Source organism: Lates calcarifer, linkage group LG16_LG22, assembly GCF_001640805.2.
Source record: "Lates calcarifer isolate ASB-BC8 linkage group LG16_LG22, TLL_Latcal_v3, whole genome shotgun sequence".
Lineage (NCBI taxonomy): Eukaryota > Metazoa > Chordata > Actinopteri > Centropomidae > Lates > Lates calcarifer.
Window position 1 is genome coordinate 8084144 of NC_066848.1, and position 21340 is coordinate 8105483.

The 21340-nt window shown below is 39.7% G+C and overlaps 1 protein-coding gene across 1 annotated transcript in view; it reads right to left on the reverse strand.

Annotated features, from left to right (window-relative positions):
• Positions 1-21340, reverse strand: part of hpse2 (heparanase 2) — a 54961-nt gene that overhangs the window by 17417 nt on the left and 16204 nt on the right. Inside the window, exons 5-7 of the mRNA XM_018677792.2 lie at positions 8287-8460; positions 6660-6831; positions 1770-1817 (exon numbers count right to left, since the gene is read on the reverse strand). Coding sequence (XP_018533308.1) covers positions 1770-1817; positions 6660-6831; positions 8287-8460 — 394 coding nt within the window. The remainder of the gene's footprint in view (positions 1-1769; positions 1818-6659; positions 6832-8286; positions 8461-21340) is intronic.

The following is a 21340-nucleotide window of genomic DNA, read 5'->3' on the forward strand; positions in this document are numbered from 1 at the left end:
CCCATTAGGTAAGGCAGAACACATTTACTATACTTAACAGTACATGCTAACATTTGCTAATTAGCATCGAGTGCAGCTGAGGCTGCTGGGAATGTTATCAGTTTTGTCATAAACCAAAGTATTAGTCAACAAATGACATTTGGACCTTGTGATGGCAGAAGAAATGTGAAGTATCACCACAGTGCGCGATTTATTTTTAGTTCATCCTGTGAGAAACAGGAATATCTGTAGCTGATTTTATAGCAATCCATCAAATTGCTATTGAGACATGTCATTTAAAACCACAATGTCAAGCTCATGGTGGCGTCAAGGGAAAAGTCAAGGATTACCAAGGTGGTTTAGATTCATCCTCTGGGAACCATAAATGTCTGTAAAATGTTTTATGGGATATGTCAGCCTGGGCCAAAGAGGTGGACCAACTGGCTGACCAACAGAATAATGTTGGCTCTCTGTGAGCCAAGCTGTCAGCATGGCTAAAAAGGAGAAATGTTTTTTTTTTTTCATTCATTTGGGTGAATTGACCCTTTAACTTACTTTTTAACATTTGTGGATAAGAGTTTAAGTGATCTGAAACGAAAACAGAGAAGAAAAACTTGTGCATCCAGACATCCAGGCAAGCATGTTTGGAAAGAAATTCGGAAAGAAAACTTAATATTGCAGAAAGATGGAAAGGCAGAGACGAGACAGAAAGATTAAGAGAGAATGACTAAACATTCTGATCATGTTTTGTTGGGGAATCCAACAATGGATGAGCAGTAACTGAGACAAGATGCTGCAAACTACAGTGTTGTGGAAAAAACGTCATAACATAATGCAAACCACATATCAATGTTTCGTGATCTGGAGGTACACAAATATTTCACTACATAACCAACATGTTTCATCACCACAAGCTCCAACACAACACCTCTGACTGTAACCCGCAGACAGACGTACTCTCAACAAAGCCATATGATGCTCTACACTGCTCTATAATTAATGTTTCCAACCTACTATGCTTAATAAAAAAAAATGAGCCAGCTGTAGAGGAGTAAAACCTGTGTCGTAGACGTGTTAATGAGTGGTCTCCACTTTTATTAGTTTGGCTTCTTTTGTAGAGGTCAGAGTTTCTGTCACGCAGCCTGGTTAGACTGGAATCTGGACCTCTAGTGTAAAATGGGCTAATTGACAGAGGGAATGAGCCAGAGCATATGGTTTGATTTTAACAGTGTGGGTGGTGTTTTTCTAAGCCTTACTGACAGCCCTTCCTCCTTCCGTTTCTTCTAATTTCTCCTAATTAGACCTGACCTTCACCTTAATGACCACTCACTCAGCGCACACAGGGCTTGTCTGGGCTTACAGCGGGTGTGTCTTTTTGTAGACATTTTACATATGTGCATACAGAAAAACAGATAAAACATGAGGAAAAAGATCAAACCACTGATATGTTTGTATGCATTCCTACACTATGTGCAATAGACAAATGGCAGGTGTTACTAATTTAACGCACACTCTCGCTCTCTGGTTCATTTTCCTGTTGTTCCATTTGCAGGATAAACACAGTTCTCCACATTATGCATCAGCCTCTCTCAGCAACAGTGTTAATAGTGGTTATTACTGGCTACTGCATATACAGTGTGGCGATAATGGTGGAAAAGCACAACATGGTCTGTGCTGTTAGATTTATGGTTAGTTAAGTGAGCAGTCTACTGTTTCAGAAGACTGCAGGTTGATTCTGGGGTTTTCTATGGACAGAATAATAAAGTAGAAAAAAAGGGTAAAATACCTACTGTTGCCACGTAACTGCATCTACAACGGAGCCAGCGTTCCTCATGAACCTGAAAGTCAGAAAAACAGAGGTACCTTTACCTGAGTGGCACTTTTCCTAAGTATGTATGTATATATACACCAATCAGCCATAACATTAAAACCACTAACAGCTGAAGTGAATAACATTCATCATCTTGTTACAAGAGATGATGAGGAACCATGAGTCCTTCATTCATCTGGATGTTACTTTGACATGCACTACCCACCTAAACATTGTTTTAGACCAATGGCAACAACACTCCCCAATGTCAGGAGCCTCCGCCAGCAGGATAATGCTCTCACCGCAACTCACAGGACCCAATGAATCTGCTGCCAATGTCCCAGTGCCAGACACTATAGGAGATCTTCAGAGATCCCATGTCCAAGCCCCAACAGGTCAGAGCTGTTTTAAATAAGTCCCCCAGTGTGAGGGGGACCGATGCAATATTAGGTAGGTCCCACAGGTACTGAATCAGATGGGATCTGAGGAGTTTGGAACCCAGCTCAACAGCTTTGATTCTTTGTTGTGTTCCCCGAGACATTTCTGAGCAGTTTTTGTGGCAACAACACCAGTGTTGTTGCCATTGGAGGGGTATGTGCTTGGTTTGTGACAATATTTAGGTGGGTCGTACGAGACAATGTAATGTCCAAATGAATGTCAGGACCAAAGGTTCCTCAGCAGAACACTGTGTTATAACGAGATGATCGATGTTATTCACTTCATCCACCAGTGGTCATAATGTTATGGCTGATCAATGTATATATGTGAGTGTGTGTGTGTGTGTTATATGTTGCTTATTTAAAGACCCACAGAACTGGTCCTCTGGATCTGGCATATGTGAATTTGTCACAATAATGAATATAATAATATAATACAAACATTTAACAATAGTTTTCCTTTATGTTCACTATATATAAAATGTTTTAAGTAATATTGGAAATCTGTGAACTATAAAAATGGAAAATCAGTTCAAAGTGTTTTTTGGAGCTGTTTCTGCAGCCTGCAGAGTTTGATTTCAGTTTGTTAAATTCAAACTCCAAACATCTCCTGAGGACACAAAAACTGTTATGAACTCAGTGTACCTTTTAATGGACTCATCCTGTGCACAAATACAAACTCTACACACACACTTCTGCTGTCTGCCTTCCTCCCGAGCTTTTGCGTCTGTGCGCGCGTGTGTGTATGTTTCCTAGTCTACCTGGCCCAAATCGCTCCATATTTGGGAGTATCAACTTGTGTCTCTAAACATCATGTCACAGAAACACAACTTTCACCGCTCTGGCTTGTTTAGTCTGTGCAGCGCCGCTATTTGGACTGTTGAGCAGCTCAGACTCTAATTCATCTTATTTCCTGAGAGCAGCGGAGTAGTTGGGCTGTCAAACACAAGAGCCACCTCCTCGTAACAGTGTCAAACACACAAGAATCACCCCGTCGTTAAATGTGACACCCGTGACCCATGGATACTCCAACTCTCTCCTCTTCATCCTCTCAGTCCTCCTCCTCTTCTCACCACTCATCTTCTACATCCTCCCTTTCCCCTGCTGAGTCCACTGCTCATCAATTAGTCTGAACTGTACACACACTGCTGCACACAAACACTCACCTCTTGTTTATGAGTAAATTTGAACTGTCAGTACTCAGTGAGATAAACAGCAGTTCCTAATGGTTTCACTGATTTAAGTAGCTCAAGTACATAGAGGAGGTAGCTCCATATCCAATTATTCTTTCTCCTCTTTCCTCCAATGACCTGTCACAATGTGTGTGGTTGCAGAGAGGAGCTGGAGACATATTCAGACTGAAAGACACTGAGACATTAAACTGTTCCTGTGCATGTGTGTATCTGTACATTCACTTGCATACACACGTGTGAAAGCACTGTAATTTTAGCACACATTAGTTTATGGACCCTAGCTCAGTTAATTCCATTCTCTGCTTATTTAAAAATGCCAATTAAATCCATGGCTAGATATTCCACCTCTGTCCCTCTACTTGTTATCCCTGTAAAAGAAAAAAAGAAAAAAAAAGATTCCTAAATCTCTGGTTTCTTTTCAGCTAGAACAGAAAGTAGATGTTACTGTTGATAGTTGCAGCCAAGGACCAACGCTAAACTATCTACTCAAAAATCATGAAACATATAGCAGTGTTTCATCTGTATTTATTCACCACAATATTATCAGTATTGTATGTTAAATTTTTATTTAGATGTATTACATAGTCTATACATGAGGTATTTCATCTTTAATTTAATATGTTTGGAAACATCTCGATAAAGCATTTAAATAAACATACTATATCAAAATTTAATAAATTGTTGTTTTTTTTTTTAAAAAAACACATTATATTGTAGTTTTAAGCAGATATAAGGACATTTTGTAGACATAATTTATGTTATTAGAGCTGCCTCCAGCCTCCACTTATGAGTTACATTTTTCTGACAAATACATTAATAAATTTAAAACAATATGTGTTTATAAACCATTTGTAATGTTTATATGTTATAATGCTGACTATGTAAGTAATTAATTTAATTCAATTTAATGCTCTTGATATATTGAGATATTTTTATTCTGGAAAAGAAACATCTAGCATAAGTCATGTTTGTCAACATCAGATTGTGTATCTATATCCATCTATGTTTGATGTTCAATCTGTGTTTGTTGTACAGATCCACAGATGCATCCATTTCAGACAAGTTTGTTGCCATTTCAGTAGAGAGAAATGTTTGGAAAGGCTTAACTTTTTTGGAAGTGATGAATATGTTTGAATATATTTGTTCGTCATCTATTTGGTCAATCTTTTTCTCAGTTCTTGTCTAAAGGGAGTTTCAACAACTAAGACAGGCAGTAACACCCAAAAGTAGCCTACGAACCTGCAGTGTCTGAATCAGTTAATCTGAGGTTTGTGGCTAGAATTAATGTGTTCATAGTAAATTTAGGGCTTGTGTTACATAGAGATAAAACCAATAGTCAGATGCCATTTTGCAGAATGTATCACTCTATAGTTTACTGTCTGTCAAAACTAAACATTTGAGACATTTAGATCCCATATCCTCACATTTTCTTTGTTCAGTTTCATAAGCTGACATTTTCTTTTTACTGCATCAGTAATCTACTCTGAGAGAACATTGGGAGAATAAGAATATGTTAGAGTTTGATTGCCAATAATCTGATATTTACACTGAGAGTTCATTGTTTCTCAGTCATCTTACCAACTGTAAACTTTAAACAAATTTCATGGCAGAAGAGCTTGAGTTGGTGACAGTTGCCTACACGCTCATTGTCAGTGGTGAGGAGGTTGATGGAGGAGGAAGAGGGAAAGTTGTTAATGTTATGCCTTTAAAGTCCAACTGAAATCAAAGTCACATAGTCATCCCCTTTTGTCATCTAAAACAATGTCAATGTCACATTTTTTTAATGTATTGTTAATAGTTTTGCTCTGTCAAAAGGAGGGGAAAATGTCCTTTGATAATATTAGAAATGTTCCCCTTTGTCTGAGCAGGCTGGAGGCGCATATCAGTGTCTGTGTTTGATTGACAGCAGTTTGTGTTGAAGTCTATTTCCACTTTGAATAGTGTTTCTCACTCTTTAAACTGAGGTTTCCCACAGCGCCTCCTGCTGTGGTTGGGGTTAGGGCTTAAACTGGGCTATGGATAGGCGTAACAGAGATAACTTAATATTGGGGTCAGGTTAAGCATTTCAGAAGATGACTGGTTGGGGTTAGGGATATAGTTTGTTTCAGATTAAAGGAAAGGGGGGACACATAGCCATACAGAAACAGTCTTAGACACAAGAGACAAAGTAAACAAACTTGCCCTGTAGCTTACATTTCATGGGCAGACAGCATCTTGTTAGTGAAATGGAGGAGTTAGGACCACACCAGCATCTAAGCAGACCCAAGTGGTATTTGCAAGTAAGTTTACATGCTGTGTAATATGCTGCAGCTTAGCAGCTAATTAGCTATCCAGCCTGCAAACTGACATGAGACATTTTTTCCCTGGTGAATGTTTGTTTGGCTGCTCATTCAACAGACTTAAGTGCAGAATACGATGCTGACATTACAGCTTTACACAGTGGCAAACTAGGAACCACCATCATTAAACTAAATCATCACCAAAATCATAAATCTATTGCATTAATTCTGACTATTTTCCAAAGGATTTGATTTAATACCTCTCAGATTGCTCCTCTGTGTCACTGTCCCAAAAACATAGCATTTGAATATCATTTTTGGGCAGGACACATGAGCAGGAAAGACCAGCCTTGCAACTACATCACCATGTGGCAATAATGTTAAATTGTCAAATTGTCAATAGTAGCTGTCCACTAGGTACTAGTATAGTATCTAGGTAAATACTAGTATAGTATCTAGGTAAATACTAGATACTATACTCAACACTTTTATTCACCTTAAATAATCACAAGCAAGTATTAATGGCTTGCAGATAACAAGCTGAATACAAAACTGACTACATGCATCTTTTTGCAGTGAGGGTATGACTACATTACAGTCTCAGGAGGGCACAGGCTGCAGTTGAGAGTTAGAAAAGCCATCAGAGTCAAACCGAAACTGGTGGAGCTTGTGGTAAAACCAGCAGGTGGGACATTGTGCCGCCACGTTATCAATCAGATGACACTTTATTTAGGCTGACACGCTATAACTGGAGCTGAGACCCTAAAACCTGCAGAGTGGAAATCCATAAACACTGAACACTACTACCATGTGTGTGTGTGTGTGTGTGCATTAAACAGAGTAAAGCTCAGTAAAAGTCCCAAACCACTGCAGCATACTTTCCACTACCTTCCCCCTTTTTTCCGGCAGGATAGCCTAACAAGGAGTGGAATCCTGCCCAATCAATTACTTGCTGACTCACCCATCCAGCAGCAGGATGGCGTTCTTCCGGGGTCGCCCTGCATTGGGGCCATAGAGATGGGCTCGGTGGTAATAGCGTACAGACTGCAGCAAGGTCCGCAGTTTGGTATAGTCCTGAGCCAACTGGGTGCTGTTGACCGCACGACCCACCATGCTGCGGTAGGCATTCGGCTCTGGGAAGAGGAGATGGAGTAGAGTGAGCCAGAGAGATAAAGTTTATGCAAGCAACAGTGGGGAGGTGGCAGAGAATATTGTTGTTGTTGTAGTCTGATCTTTCTCTCCTAGAGAGTATCCAGCCAGTACATCTACAGCCAGTAGAAAAAGGGATAATTGGCCAATTCGCAGTAATACAGACAGATGGACTCAGTGTCAGGGGAATGGTCCAAGCACACAGGGTGGCCTTAGAGAATCAGTAAAACAAAGAGAGTGAGGGAGCTAGTTTCCCCAAAAGGAGGAGAAATAAACTTTTGCAGGCCCACTGCTGTTTAACCACTCTACTATAGAAAACTGGGATTATATCTGTACCGATTTGTGTTTTAGCTGTAAAATGAAACTTTATGTTTTTTTGTGTGTATGTAGCTGTGTCTGTGCTGTACTCCATATAATGAGAATATTATTAGCAAATTTCAAAGGATCACCTTTTCATTCAACGTCTACAAATTCGGTCTATGTCTGCACTGTCTGGATGATTTACTCAAAATGATTACTTTCGCTACGGTTCAAGCCCTCACTAAAATTTTCACATGGTCCAATCAATGGATTTTTCATGGTACTTTTAGGCTTAAGCGAAAATAAAAGTTTCTTGTGTGAGCTTTATTGCAGATGAAATGAAATGAAAATATGAAGTGATGTGCAGCAGGCAAACACAGGGCTCTGTGTGCACTGTAGCTCCCCAGGAACACAGATGGTTAGGATGACATGAGGACTAGCAGTTCCTTTCATCCCCGAATGAACCCTCGCCTTAACCCTTAAACTGCTAGACACACACGTATTGTTCATTCTCTAAATAATGTCTCTCTAACCAGTAAATGTGACATGAACAAAAAGTGTAACTATTTTCTCATTGCACATTTTTAGTAGAGAAAAAATCTGTTAATTATGTATTAGAAATGACTGGTATTCATCCAATGTTTCTGGTAAAGGTTTCCAGTCCAGAGATCCATCACCTCAGTAGTTTTAGAAGAAAACTGCTTAGGATAGTTTTAGATTGGTTAAGTTAGAAATTGTTAGAAGTTTATGTAAAATGTTGGAAACAGTTTTTCAGATCCTTAGTTTGATTAAGGTTAGTGCAACAATTTATATGGGCTTTAGTCTAAAACTGCTGATCTAACATTGTTGTCTCATTGCTCTTTCTTTGCATGAGCCAGTAAAATCATTTGCTCTTGGACTAACTCCTCCTCCCTTAAATGTTGACAGCATTTATGAACATATGTCTCAATAATATCTATGCAAAGTTTTACTGTGTGTCATAACCTCCAGTTGCAGAGAAAGTTATTACTTCCATCAAGTAAAGTGGAGGTACCTCGAAATTGTACGTCAATATCAGAAGCATACTCATTAGTTTTTACTACCCACTGCAGCCTATCTTGTTATTTTGCAGGCAGTATGTGGTGTGTTGCTGTACTGACCGTTGCCCAGCTCCCAGGAGATGTTGTACTTCTTGCCAGCGCTGTACTTCAGGAGGCTCAGGGTGGAGGACGTGTTCCAGGAGTTGTCTGGGTTTCTGTGCAGCGCATTAAGCCCCAGGATCAGGTGCAGACCAGCACAGTCGGCAAAGTTGTACAGTTTGTCTAAAGACCTGGCTGGGAGAAACCCACAAAGCAGTTGTAACTTTGATTCTTGTATGCACCTGGAGTCATGTGAACATATGAACATGATGGAGACCATGTGGAGCTCACTGATCTACTGATTCACATGTCCATGTGGGAATCCACTACTATTGTTCGACAGCCATATCTAGAATTCCATTTTGGTGTTCTCTGTACCATAACCACGTGTATTTGCAGCTATTTCTGTTCTCTTATGATTTCTTGTAGTTCTGTGTAATTGAAGAAGATATGAACAGATATGACAGACTGCTGTTTTCACTTTTGACTACAAACTAAAAGCCACATTTGCCTTTCAGAGAGACGTAAAACTCATTTCTGTAACATGATCAGTTTGTTTTGTTGATTAAGTTCGTATGCAGCATGTCTGGCTAAGAAAGAATATACAGTATTGGGTATATTGTGTTATAAGGAACTCTGCAAGTTCTCAATACTGAGAAAGAGTAAAAAAGTTTTAAAGTTCACAAAATGAAAAAAGTCATTGGAAAAACATTGGGTTTGTCCATTTAAACAAACAAGCTCTTTCCCATGTGACCCTTAAAAAAAGGGGGTGGCTTCTTCTAATTTCTTTAACCTCAGTAAATTGTAACATATACAATTAGCAAAAGAAGATTGCATTTCTCAGCAGCAATGTGTATGGAAATTTTGTGTGTATTGTGTTTTGGATAAACTGCAAGCTACCGCCGGGATTTATTCTGCAATCAAATCGTCGTGTTCCAGGTACTGAACTTTTGTTGCACGTGATGTATGTCCATTTGTACACATGACAGCTGAGTCTCGTCTTCGGCAACACTCACTGAGAATCCAGACAGACTGATTTTCCCATCATGGACTCCTGTGGTGATGGGCTCCTCAGAGCAGCGAGCACAGGATCGTTCTGTTCTGCAGCTGACTGCTCACTCACGTTTATGTGCGCTGTCTGTATCAAAACACATTCTCTCTGTGCAGTAAAGGACAAGCGCCCACCACAGATGCTGGCATATGGTGAGAGTGCTGAAAGTGTTTGTTTATATTTTAATGTGTGACTGCAGGCTGCTGCTGGATACCTCAGGCACTTGTTTTGAAATTTAATCTGTTTGGAGTCATTCCATTAACGTAAATATTACCCTGAACCTTGACCCTTACTTCCTAGGTTCAACAGGAAACAGATGAAGACTGTGCGCCTCTCTGGTTCCTGCTAGAATTTGGCATCAACTGTGGGTTAGGCACCAGCTCCCAACTGATAGCTCTGTCCAGTGAGCACTGGAGACACAAGCAGAGCAGGGTGCATGTGAGGTTATTCTTTTGGATACATGTCAAGCTGTTAGAAGGTGCAAGATTCTCTAATATTGTAATATTTAATAAATGGATGCGAAAGATACAAATGTCTGGCCTCAAGTCAGCGTCAGAACACATTTGAACACCAAACAATGCTTATTAAGTCACGCTTGAGCTCAAATGTGGTTTTTTTATTCAGCATTTACTGTAAGCCTTTACTTCCAATAGAGCAGTGGTAATGCATAATCCACAGAGCAAATAGAGAGAACAGAAAGATTGCTTGTTGCACCTGGCATTAATTCGGTTTCCAGCAACGGCAGGACAAAGCCTGAAAACAATATAGCTATAGCAGTAACAATGGTTTTATTGCACACAGTGCTCTTTGGGATTGTATTCCTCCTGAGTAAACTGTCTGTTCTCCATCTCATTAATAACCACCAATAACATTATTATCATAACTGCTATTATCATAACTCCTTCCCTCTGTGGTTAAATCAGAGTGGTGTCTGTTTGCAGGAGCAGGAGTTAGGGGCAACAGGAGAGAGAAAGTAGCGCCAGATGTGGCTGTCAGGATGAGTGATTCCAGGCCTTTCCTCACCTGAGATCTGAGCAGAAGGCGACCAGCCTTGCTCCAAGACACAGCGAGCAGCCCTGCACACACATCATAAAGGCATCATGAGGTACATCAAGCTGCTAAAAATATTGTTTCTCTGCTGGCAGGTCTAGGGGCAGCATGTATGATCAAATAAATGTCTACGTGTTTATGTGTCAGTTTGGTTCTACTTAACTAGTGGCAGACAAACTCACATGTGTACAGATTCTTTCTTATGTCTCTGCAGTTTAAAGGAATGTTGAACGGTGAGAGCAAAGGTAGAAAAATAAACATCCTGCAACACTGGTTGAAAACTTTGTACCCCTTTTTTGCTAACTAAAAGTCTGGACAACAACACTATACTTTGTTTTCCTTTTTTCTCTTTGACACATTCATTTTATTCTAGCACTGTCAAGTAGGAAGTGGATCAGAAGTTAAATAACTGCACTTGAATCATTATCTGTAATCGATGAAGCTGATATTAGTTGATTAATCAGTCAACCAACAGAAAACTAACTGACAACTATTTTGACATGACAAAAGCTTTCAGTCATTTTTATAGCAAAAATAGTGAAAACTGAAATACGTTCTCAGGTTCCAGCATCTCAAATGGCAGGATTTGTTGCCTGTCTGTCATATTATAATAGTAATTTCACTGGACTTTGGGTTAGACAAAACATGACAAAACATGAAGATGACATTTTTGGCTGTGTGAAGTTGAGGTAGTTCAGGTATTTTTTCACTATTTTTTGAAATTTTGTATACTAAATGTTCAACCTAATTAACATTAAAATAATCTGCAGATAAATTGATGGTAAAAAATAATTGTTAGTTATAGCTTACAGCTTTTAATAGTGTGTGTACCTATTATTAAGAGAAGCTGGTGCAAACTTTTGCTAAGCTACAGTGAGTCATGAGTTTGTCTTATTCAGGGTAAACAGGACAAACAATTGTTAACATTCCTTGGGAACAATCTATCCCTTTAATAGTGGTTAATCCTCAGTTAGCCTTCTGGTGAGTTTTAGTTGCACAAACTAACAGCTACTAACGCAAGCACTAAGTATAGCATTACTGACCAGCAGAGCCAAGTTCTCAATTATCGCCTGACAAGAGCAGGGCATATTATGCTTTCCTTCAAAAGAGAAAAGGATGCTGGGTAGATCCACCCTCCTGGTGTCAGGAAATCTGTAGATCACTAAGTCCAAACATGAAAGAGCTCCTGCACAGACACCAGAAAGCCCTGAAGCTACAAATCTGTGATCTCCGTCAGCCCAAAGTAATGACATTACCAAGACACTGTGAATCTGTGTGTGTATGCATAAGCACTCATACCGAATGGTTGTGTATGTGAGCTGTTAGGGCTTACTATCACATCTGTGTAATGCTGAAGAGGAGACATGTAGAGGGATTCAATGAAATATGGAGATAAATGGTGGGTTTCTGGTGGAATAGCAGCCCTTATTGTTATTGGACACTCACTCTCCCAAATGGAAACAATACAAATGATCTACTGTTTCACAAACACAGACATAGACAATCAATCAAGCAAAGTGAAATTGCCTTTACTTCTGTTAGATGCATCAAGCCAGTAACAAATGGTGCGCATCCCAGTGTCACTGAATAATCTATTAAAGTCAACATCATTATTCAGTTTGCTGTTCTTGTAAGAATGGTTGTTTCTTATGTTGCAATATGGTTTAAAATGGGTCTCAAAATTCTCAATTACACAACACAATGAAGGCCTGTCTGAGAGGTCAGACTTCAGTGGACTCACTCAGCTACAAACTTCTCTTTTATCTTACAAACAGTCAAGCCAGAAACAAGCAGAACAAACCCAGAAAGCTAAGTGTGCATGCATGTGTGTGTATGCGCCTGTGTGTATGCGTGTGTTGGCGTGCCGTTGTGTATTTGTATGTAGCGGAAAGAGTGGGGTCTGGATATTGTCAAGCTGTCTATCTGATAGAAAAGCCAGTTCTGTGAAGCAGAGAGGCCCGGCAGCATCAGTCAGCGCTATGCCTCATTTCTGCAGCTCTGCATTAAACACTGAAGTACACATAGACAGTGTCCGCTGGTTTACACACCACCCACATGAACCAGACACGCATTTGAAGCTTCCAGTGAAATCACACTTTTCTCTGTTGATGCACCTTTGGTGATTTGCTGTCAGCCAAGACAGGTGCTCTTTTTACATGACAGACATCTCCTCATGCAGCTTTAAATTGTTGTTTGTTTTACGCTTTAGCTGCAAGAATAACTTCATTTATATCATAAATCCTCACAAAATAAGGAAGTATCTAGTGCTGTTACTTGTTATGAGACAGACCTGTTTTGGGACCTTGGGAAAGTCTCCAAATTGAAAAATAGCCTCACATCAACCAAGTCATGAAAAACAGGTTGAGAGAGAAAAAAAAGAAAGACACACGATAAAATTGTTACAGACAGAAAACTAATGCTGTGTAGTGAATCAGTCACTTGATATTTCACATGCTCACATTTCACTATAACCAGAAAAGAGGGGCAGGCCAAAGATATAGAAATTCAAATTTAAGTTTGGCATTTGTACACTGATTTGCACAATAGCACAAACCAAATGAATAACTGCCTATTTATAAATAATTAAAATTTTTACAGTGATTTCAAACTATGTTTAGAAAATACATATTTAAATGCTTAAAAGTGTTTTGATTTTGTCAGCGGGCAGGCAAACGTGTCTTTATTCATGAGAGGGAGTAAGTTGGGCTTAGTCACCTTCAACCTGCTCTTGACTAGGTTTGGCTGGAAGTTATGTTCATTATTTGACTGGCACCCATTCAAGCTTGCTTTGTGCATTATCCTTTTGTGTGCTGAGAGGAAAGTGCGCATAGTCTGCTGCGATGCAGAGGGAACAAACAGCATCTTCTTACACTTCGTCTCCCAAATTCAAATTCAGATGATTTGTGAAAACAATTCTTGTCCTGAACTTCAAGATTTCAGATTAGGAATGCTGCTATAGCGCTACATTTCAGCCTTAGGAGATAAAATAAGGAGCACAGAAAAAAAAACTTGTTTTCTTTCTCTGGTTTCTTTCAATACAGAAATATAGTGACTTACTGCCAGACACAGCTTACTGCCACAGCAAATGTCAATTTGGATGTTTAGTCCTATCAAAGTCAGTCTGGAACATACACGTGCACACACACATACACACACAAAGAGACTGGAGCTGAGCTCTGGCTTGCTTTAAAAGCCAAATCAAAACCGAATCCTCCAGAGACATGTGCAGACAGGGGAGAAGGCTGTTTAGAGAAATTAATTCTGAGCCTTTTTTCCTGTTTATGAATACAATGTGTTTTTCCATATCTGAAGATGAGTGCACACATTGCGTCAAGCTTCCAGAGCTCTTAAAAGTGCATCTTAAGTGTCCACACTCCTCGCAAACAGGATCTTAGAACATACCTCCAAATACAGACTTATGGGACAAAGGCCTCAAATTTTTGATAATAATTTCACACTTTGTGGATTAAAAGCATCAATTCTGAGGCAAAGATACATGTGCATGAAATTACATCATGTTCCCATACATAAGAGCAGAGATGCTTGTAATTTTCTCTGTCAGCTGTAACAACTCACATTACATCAGCTTGAACTGTGCAGTGAAACACATACACACATACAGAAACACACACATTAAATTTGCATTGTGAACTCAGTGGGGAAAGCATGGTGGGAACAGCTACTCTCAAAATGTGCATCCATCAAATTGTTCTGAACATGCAGGGGACAATTGTTGATGACAGTAGTTAAGGTTTTACCAGATGGACTGCAAAGTAATTTAACATTTATACTTAACACACACCACGTGCACACATGCAGTCACAGACAAACAGCATGGCCAGTCATGAAAGATTTGGAAGTAAACTGCTAAAATATCCAGGAAAACCCAAGTGTGGCGCATTTATCATCAGCTCCTCCATCATGACTTCAATCTCTTTTCTCCACCAGCTTCAGTGACTTGTCTAGCAACTCTCTGCCTTCTGTTTCTCATTGGACCGGTTCCTCCACTAACCAGATCCTCTGTGGCTGCAGGAAAAGACACTGTAACTGGAGCAAGGTCATCTCGAGACCGACGTTTCCAATTCACAAATTTTTAAAAAGGTAGTCAAAAGTTTAAGAGCAGCTATCGATGCAGTTTGATCATTCATCCGAATCGGTCAAAGTAAAACCAGGATACTGTTACGGTCGCTGTATTGAGTGCTATTAAATGTGGTAGTTTGCTATGTTCGCATGGTGTATCTGCAACTTATCCTGATGTTAACTTGACACTGCATGTTAGGGTTGTGCAGAGGGAGAAATGTGGTTCCAATATAGTGTGAGTCTGTGCTGCTCCACCAGCGTGTTGCACAGAACCCAACGCCTCCATGTTTACACACACACATCTCCACATGGACTCTTCTTTCATACAGGGTGGCTCCACTCCAGCGAAACCATTCAGGTCAAACCACTTTTGTATTTTGGAAGAATGCAAGATATGTGGTGGGCACCTGTTTTCAATTCTGTTAGTAGAGGGGGACTGACGTGTGTGTGTGCATGCGCGTGTGTGTATGTGGAAACAAGAGTGTGAGAGAGAGATTACCTCAATCTGTGAATTTGCTGTGACTAGACTTGTGTGTGGCCCTCCTCTGTGTACCCAGTGTAAGGAGGTGCAGAGCAAGTCGACAGAGCTGGTGAGTAAGATGAGTGGTATGTTAACATACACTGCTCTCGATGTAAAGTACACTCTCGTTGCTGTGTGTGTGTGTGTGTGTGTGTGTGTGTGTGTGTGTGTGTGTGTGTGTCCTCTAGCCTAGGCAACAGCCTGCAGTAGACAACAAATCAAAGACAGAGAAGTGGACAAAATAACATCAACTGACTTTCATTGGCTTTGGGCCATGTAACTCAAACCACTTGTTGGGGGAACAGGGTGTGAGGGAAATGTGTATGGGGTGTGAGTGGTTTTCACATCTGTTTGGCAATGGTCACTGTCTATCACTCCCTAATGGGAAAAGTACACTTTTTAGACACTAATGACCTCACTGTGTTTGGCTTGTAAAGATACAAGGTGTGTGGAAGTATTTGTTTCCCAGGAGAGAAACATCTCCATGTCTTTTTGTTTACATTGTGGAGCTACCTACAAACCACAACCAAACACAAATGCATCCAAAGGAGAAGAATTTAACATCTGTCACCGTGAGGTAAAACTGTTTAGAAATCATCCCGCTATTATAAACTGACAGCCTGTTTAGTAACTCTTGAATCTAAATGAAGTTTCATCTCTCTCTAAGGCAAACAACTGTCTTAACTGTGAGACGCTTTAGGTAGCCACGAGTAGATACACCTAAAACCTTACAGTTAAAGTAAAATCAAAAGGTCAAGTCTCTTTGCAGTCAAACATGATGTCAAAGTGATTTTGAAAGTTACTGTCTGATTGACAGTTGAGCTGGAATGGGTGCACAGACAAAATGTAAACAAACTTGTGTAACTGTAGCTTACTTGCCAAGGACAGACAGTATTTTGTTAGCAGTGAAGAATAAGGATTGCACCATTTACCATTTAAACTGACCACAGTTAAAGCTACACTAATCATTTTATTCACAAGGCCGCAGTGGCGAAGTCAGTTTTACAAATGCAAACCACCGTGACTGACTGACTGAGAGATGAAGTCACAACACTGGTTGGCCAGCTGAGTTAGAGTTTCCCCACTGGCTGATGCTCTTTCAAAATGAACTGCACAAAGTTTATCTTATGTCATCCGGTGGGCATTTATTAGCAGTGCTGCTGACTAGATTTAGTTTTTTTTTTCTTTCTTTCTTTCTTTTTTTCCCAAAAAAAGCACCTACCAACAAATCTAACAACTTTGTAGACAAACCTTAGCTACTTTCCATAGAAGAGAGTCACCAGTATTGCCCTGCAAGCGCGAGGTTTGGGCAAATAAAGGCCAATGACATCATGAAAATACAAATGAGTGAATTACGTAATCTATTGACATTTAAAAAGTTTTTGAACAGGATTTAACTACTTCCCATTCAAAGCAGTTGTTTACAGTGGTTCCACAACAGATTTCAGCTACGTCCTCAATTTCACACATTGACCATACACATTCCAGCCTTATACTAGGTTTTGACTTAGTCTTGGACTATGAATGAAATTACTTGCTCAAAAAGATGAGAGAATTATCACTAACTCTGCAGTTCCTCTCAGCTCAACAGAGTTTCTTATCATCATTCAGCTCACTGTTTTGATTTTCAGTCCCCAACTTTACTCCTTTGGTTCACTCTTACCACTCTCATCAGTGTCATATCCAGCTGTGTCACTGCTATCAGTGAAAAAGCTCTTAAAGCCCACAGGCTACTACCTGCCCAGGACATTGAGTACTCATGGGTTGGACCATACCCATCTTTGAACTTGGCCTTCAATTTGATTTTAGCTACACACCTGTAAAGTTTTGTGTCTGCATCTTGTACAGTTGCGACACTATTGCAGTGACAAAATCTGCCCACAGACATATAAACACCGGCCACATTTCCTCAAAACCACCTCTGTGGTAGTTCTCACTACAGTAGATGTCTCCAGGACCACATTTAGCCATGATGACACACACACACACACACACACACACACACACACACACAATACAATCCGACTGTGGCAGCTGGTAACAACTACAAAAACATGCAAGTTTTACATTTGCAGGTGAGTTTTTAAGCTTTTTGCTGTGCTATGTATGACTAAATAAATAAACAGCTATGTTGCCTGCAGAATGACATTAGCAGTGCAATTTTCCCTGGTGGATATTTGTTTGGTAGCTTCTTCAGCAAGGCAAAGTCCATCACCAGGCATGTGTCCATGCTTGTTTGAAGTCTTGTCACAACACATTTTGTCATGTCACCCACTGCTGTCTGGCTGTTAGTGTCAGCCAATTACTGAATGATAACCACTTGATTGGCTAAATGCAAACACATGACATGACACTGTCAAGTATATGCACTTAGAGATCAGGAAACCAAACTATATATACATATAAAGAAGTCTCCTTTTTTGGCACTGTTTTTCTATTTTTTAAACAAGTGCACAGGGAGCAGGCCTATGTATGGGCTGTAGTATATACAGTAAAACCTGTAGTTTAATTTCAAAACAAAAAACAAAAACTGCCAGTGAATCCAGCAGATGGGATTTGAGGTCTGCGTTTTTAGCAAATTCTATGCAGTATCTGTGAACACAGTAAATCTGACCACTGTGTCAGACAGTAAGGGGGGGTGTTTGTTTGTTTTATTTATTTTTTTAGTTAGGGCCATTAAAGAATGGGGTGTGAGAGCCATACCTGTCATTTGAACTATCAGAGATTAGTAACACTGTCGCCTCCAAAGAGGGTGGTTGTAAAGCTTCCATGTCTTATCCGGTTAACCATCTTGTCACACACCTCTGCTGATGCTGTAATTGAGCGCTGATTGCTCTGTAATTGCAGAGAAACAAGACTCCTCTGGACAGATAGAGGGAGACTAGCCCAGGGCTTTACTGCCCCTGAACCATCAAAGATTCTGGGCTTAAAACAATGTCTGCAGCCCTTCCCATGAAACACCTGCTTAGGCTGCAAACACAGTGCAGATCACTGATTACTCATCCACAGGAGGAATGTTTTTAAGTTCTTAACAAACGCCTCTTTTGCGACCTTGAAATTCATTACGTTCATGACTGGCAAACCAAGAGCAAACAAAACATTTGTTTTTGGGTATTTAAGACATCTGCTACATTCCCAGCTCAAGAAGGGTATCTTTGATCCCAGGCCGTGTGATGGATGAGGGTTATGAAGACCAGATCCCAAGCAGGGCAGCAAAGCAAACAGACGGTATCCCAGACTCCCTTTCACTGCTGGAATAATCACCATAATCACAGCAATCATCTTCCACTCTCAAACTATATCCACACACATTACTTATGCTTCAGTTAAAGTGGAGGCTCTGTCTTCAGCTGAGCGAGTAGAGCCAGATTAAACAGTTACAGAATCACCAGCTTACATTACAACACTTTCATAGGTAATTATGCATTTGTAATATCAGATGCTGGGAAAAGTTATGAATGTTTTAAGAATGCTACTACGTATTATACTGACCAAACTGACTACGTAAGCTATTTGTTATATTGTAATTTAAATATAATGATGCATAATTTGTCTAATTAAATATAATTGAATGAATGATAGATAATTTATGTCATAATTTCATTATTATTCTCAGATAATACCTGTGCAAAAGTGACGAAATGTTTGTCAATGAGTTTAAGCCAGGGAAATCATTTTCATGAAAAATAGCCTGATTTTCATATTCATTCATATTCTTACTGTGCAACTCATTTTTAATTCACATTTTTCTGATGCATCTGCATGTCATGAATCCTCGTAAAAGTTTGATCCATCAATGCAAAGCCACTCATTTCACAGAGTAGGATAACCAAAGAACAATTTTCATGGCTTTAAATGGGTGAACTTTCAGTTTAAGTGATGCTCATATTTCATTATCACTGTGGCAAAATAATGACGTAGTGCTACAGCAATGTAGCTCATGTAAAAAGAAAGAATAAAATCATCATGGTTCTTCCCCCGAATGCTGGCGGGTACAGGACAAACACAACAGGGGGCACCTGCCTCAGCCAGTTGGACAGTCTCTCTTCCCGTAACTCTTAACTTTTAAGTCCCATTTGAGCTTCTGCAGCAACCCATTATGACAAGACAGGGACTTGTCCCAGCACTCGGATGGATATTCCTGCCAGATGTCTATGGAGAAAGGGAATTGAGACTTTTTCCCAACCCTTCCCCTTATCAAATATCTCCATAAGTCTCAAACCATCTTTTCATCAGTCTTGTGCTCCTGCTGAGTTTTCCTGATCGTGTCAAGCACCTGAAGCTGCATTAAGAAATCTGAGGCCATGTCTACACTTGAAAACATCTATCTTTTTCTGCATCAGTGCTTCCCAGCCAGTGTTGGCAGAGCTTTGCACGCAAGTGAGATATTTATTTGTTTTAGTATGTTTTAGTCAACTAATCCATTTAGATGTTCAATGTCTGGAAAACAACATTCTGCTTTAGCACTTTCACACTTTCTTGCGGTTGTGCTTTCAACTGATGCAAAAACCATATTGTATGCTAAAAGTTTTGAAATAAATCACGAACAGATTTTTCCAGTTTTACAAATAAATACCAATTCATTTACACCCACTGTAGGAAACCTCAAAAATACACTGATCTGTCAAATTGTTACTGCAGACTCATAGATATGAATAAACATTTTTAGCATGAATTTGTTTCATTGATTTGCACAATTCAGACGATTTATCACAAGAAACCAATCCAAGTAAATCAAGTGAAGCAAAAACTTGTACAACTGTACACTATAAGTAACTGTAAGTGATCACAAGAAATGGAGGCAATTACAAGAAATGCTTACTGGAAAAAAAATCAACAACAACATAATACAAATATCACTTGGATAGACTTAAATAATGCGCCCTCTGTTAAAATGTGTTTTAATTTATAAAGAAATAAGCTGGTGCTAAAATGCTACACAATAAACTCAGCTAAAGCAAGGAGTAGTAGACAAAAACACTGACACTCGGAGAGACACTCCATACACAGTATTTGTAAAAGTCTGCTTATACAGAATAAGTTGCATTTTAAGAGGTTTTAAGTCAGTACAGAGAAACTGGTTCACATCTGGTGAGGGTAAGATGTTTAGGTTACATCTGGTACTTTTCAAAAATGTTTCATGTTGGGAGGATAAGAAACTCTGGAAAGGTTTTATAAGATGAAAAAGCAGAATGTCCTGTAATATCTTCAATGTCCATTCTTGAATACTGTTAAACACAGAAGACAGCTGTGATCCATTTGTTTACAACAAATAAAGGAAACATATGAATCACCTGAATCCAGTGGATTGTTCTAAATTTCTATAATAATGATGCTCTGTGAGTTTTGTTATCATTTTTTAAAATTTAGGATAAGAAAGCACTAACTTGCTACTAAGTTCACCCTTGAGAAATATAAGTCTAAAAGAAATAAAATGTTTATGCTACTGCACAAATGTTTTACTTGTTTTGCATTTTTATTAATTCATTTCCAAAGTGCAACTTGTAATGTGTAATATAACATCAATCCAATAATAATGAACATGAATTGACTACTTTTGCTAGTGTGTTACTGTTGGAAACCGTCACTCTTATTTCAAAACTCTTAGTTAAATTATAACTGAAAGCTACACAACAGTAGCTCACAATAATCTTGGGAAAAGAAGAAGAAATCTGAGAAAAAGGAGGATATCACATCACAGCAGAATCACCTGCAGCATAGCTTTAACTTGTGTTGTGTTGAGATGCTAATACTGGTCTGAATGTGAGTTCTCCTTGGTTTGGCTCTACTCCACTGTCTTTTCTGGACCTACAGTGAAGGATTCTGAAGGCAGTGAAGTTCACCAAGGAGAGAACGAGCGATGTAGAGCCAGGCTATTAGTGCTGCGAGTGGGACATGCTGGCTGCATCAGCCCCATGTCTCCTACTCTGCCAGGGGAAGGACCAGGCCAAGCCAAGCCAGCCAAACATCTGCTCCTGGTTAGAGGTGTCGGCTCCTGCCATTCACAGCAGAGGTTCAGAACCTCAAGGAAAGGTTTCACTTGGCCTCTTCTTGCCTGGGCCACTGCAAGCAGTCCTGTATGCTCCCTAAGGGAATGTAGGTCTGAGGAAAATACCACAGAAAATTCAATTCCACTTTTCCTTTCCGTGCTTCACTCCTCTGACCAAGGCAAATTTCATTACACACTTATGGATTCATAAAATTCCTTCAATAACATAGTGCTGTGTCCCGCAGACAAGAGTTCCTTCAGAATCAAACAGCTTCAGAGTAAAAGGGCTTGGAGGACAACCAGCTATAGGAGGTGAAGTGCCTCAGTGTATGAGATCCAGTCATGAGTCATGTCCAGCTCTTTGTTTCCCTCTTCCATCCCTTTT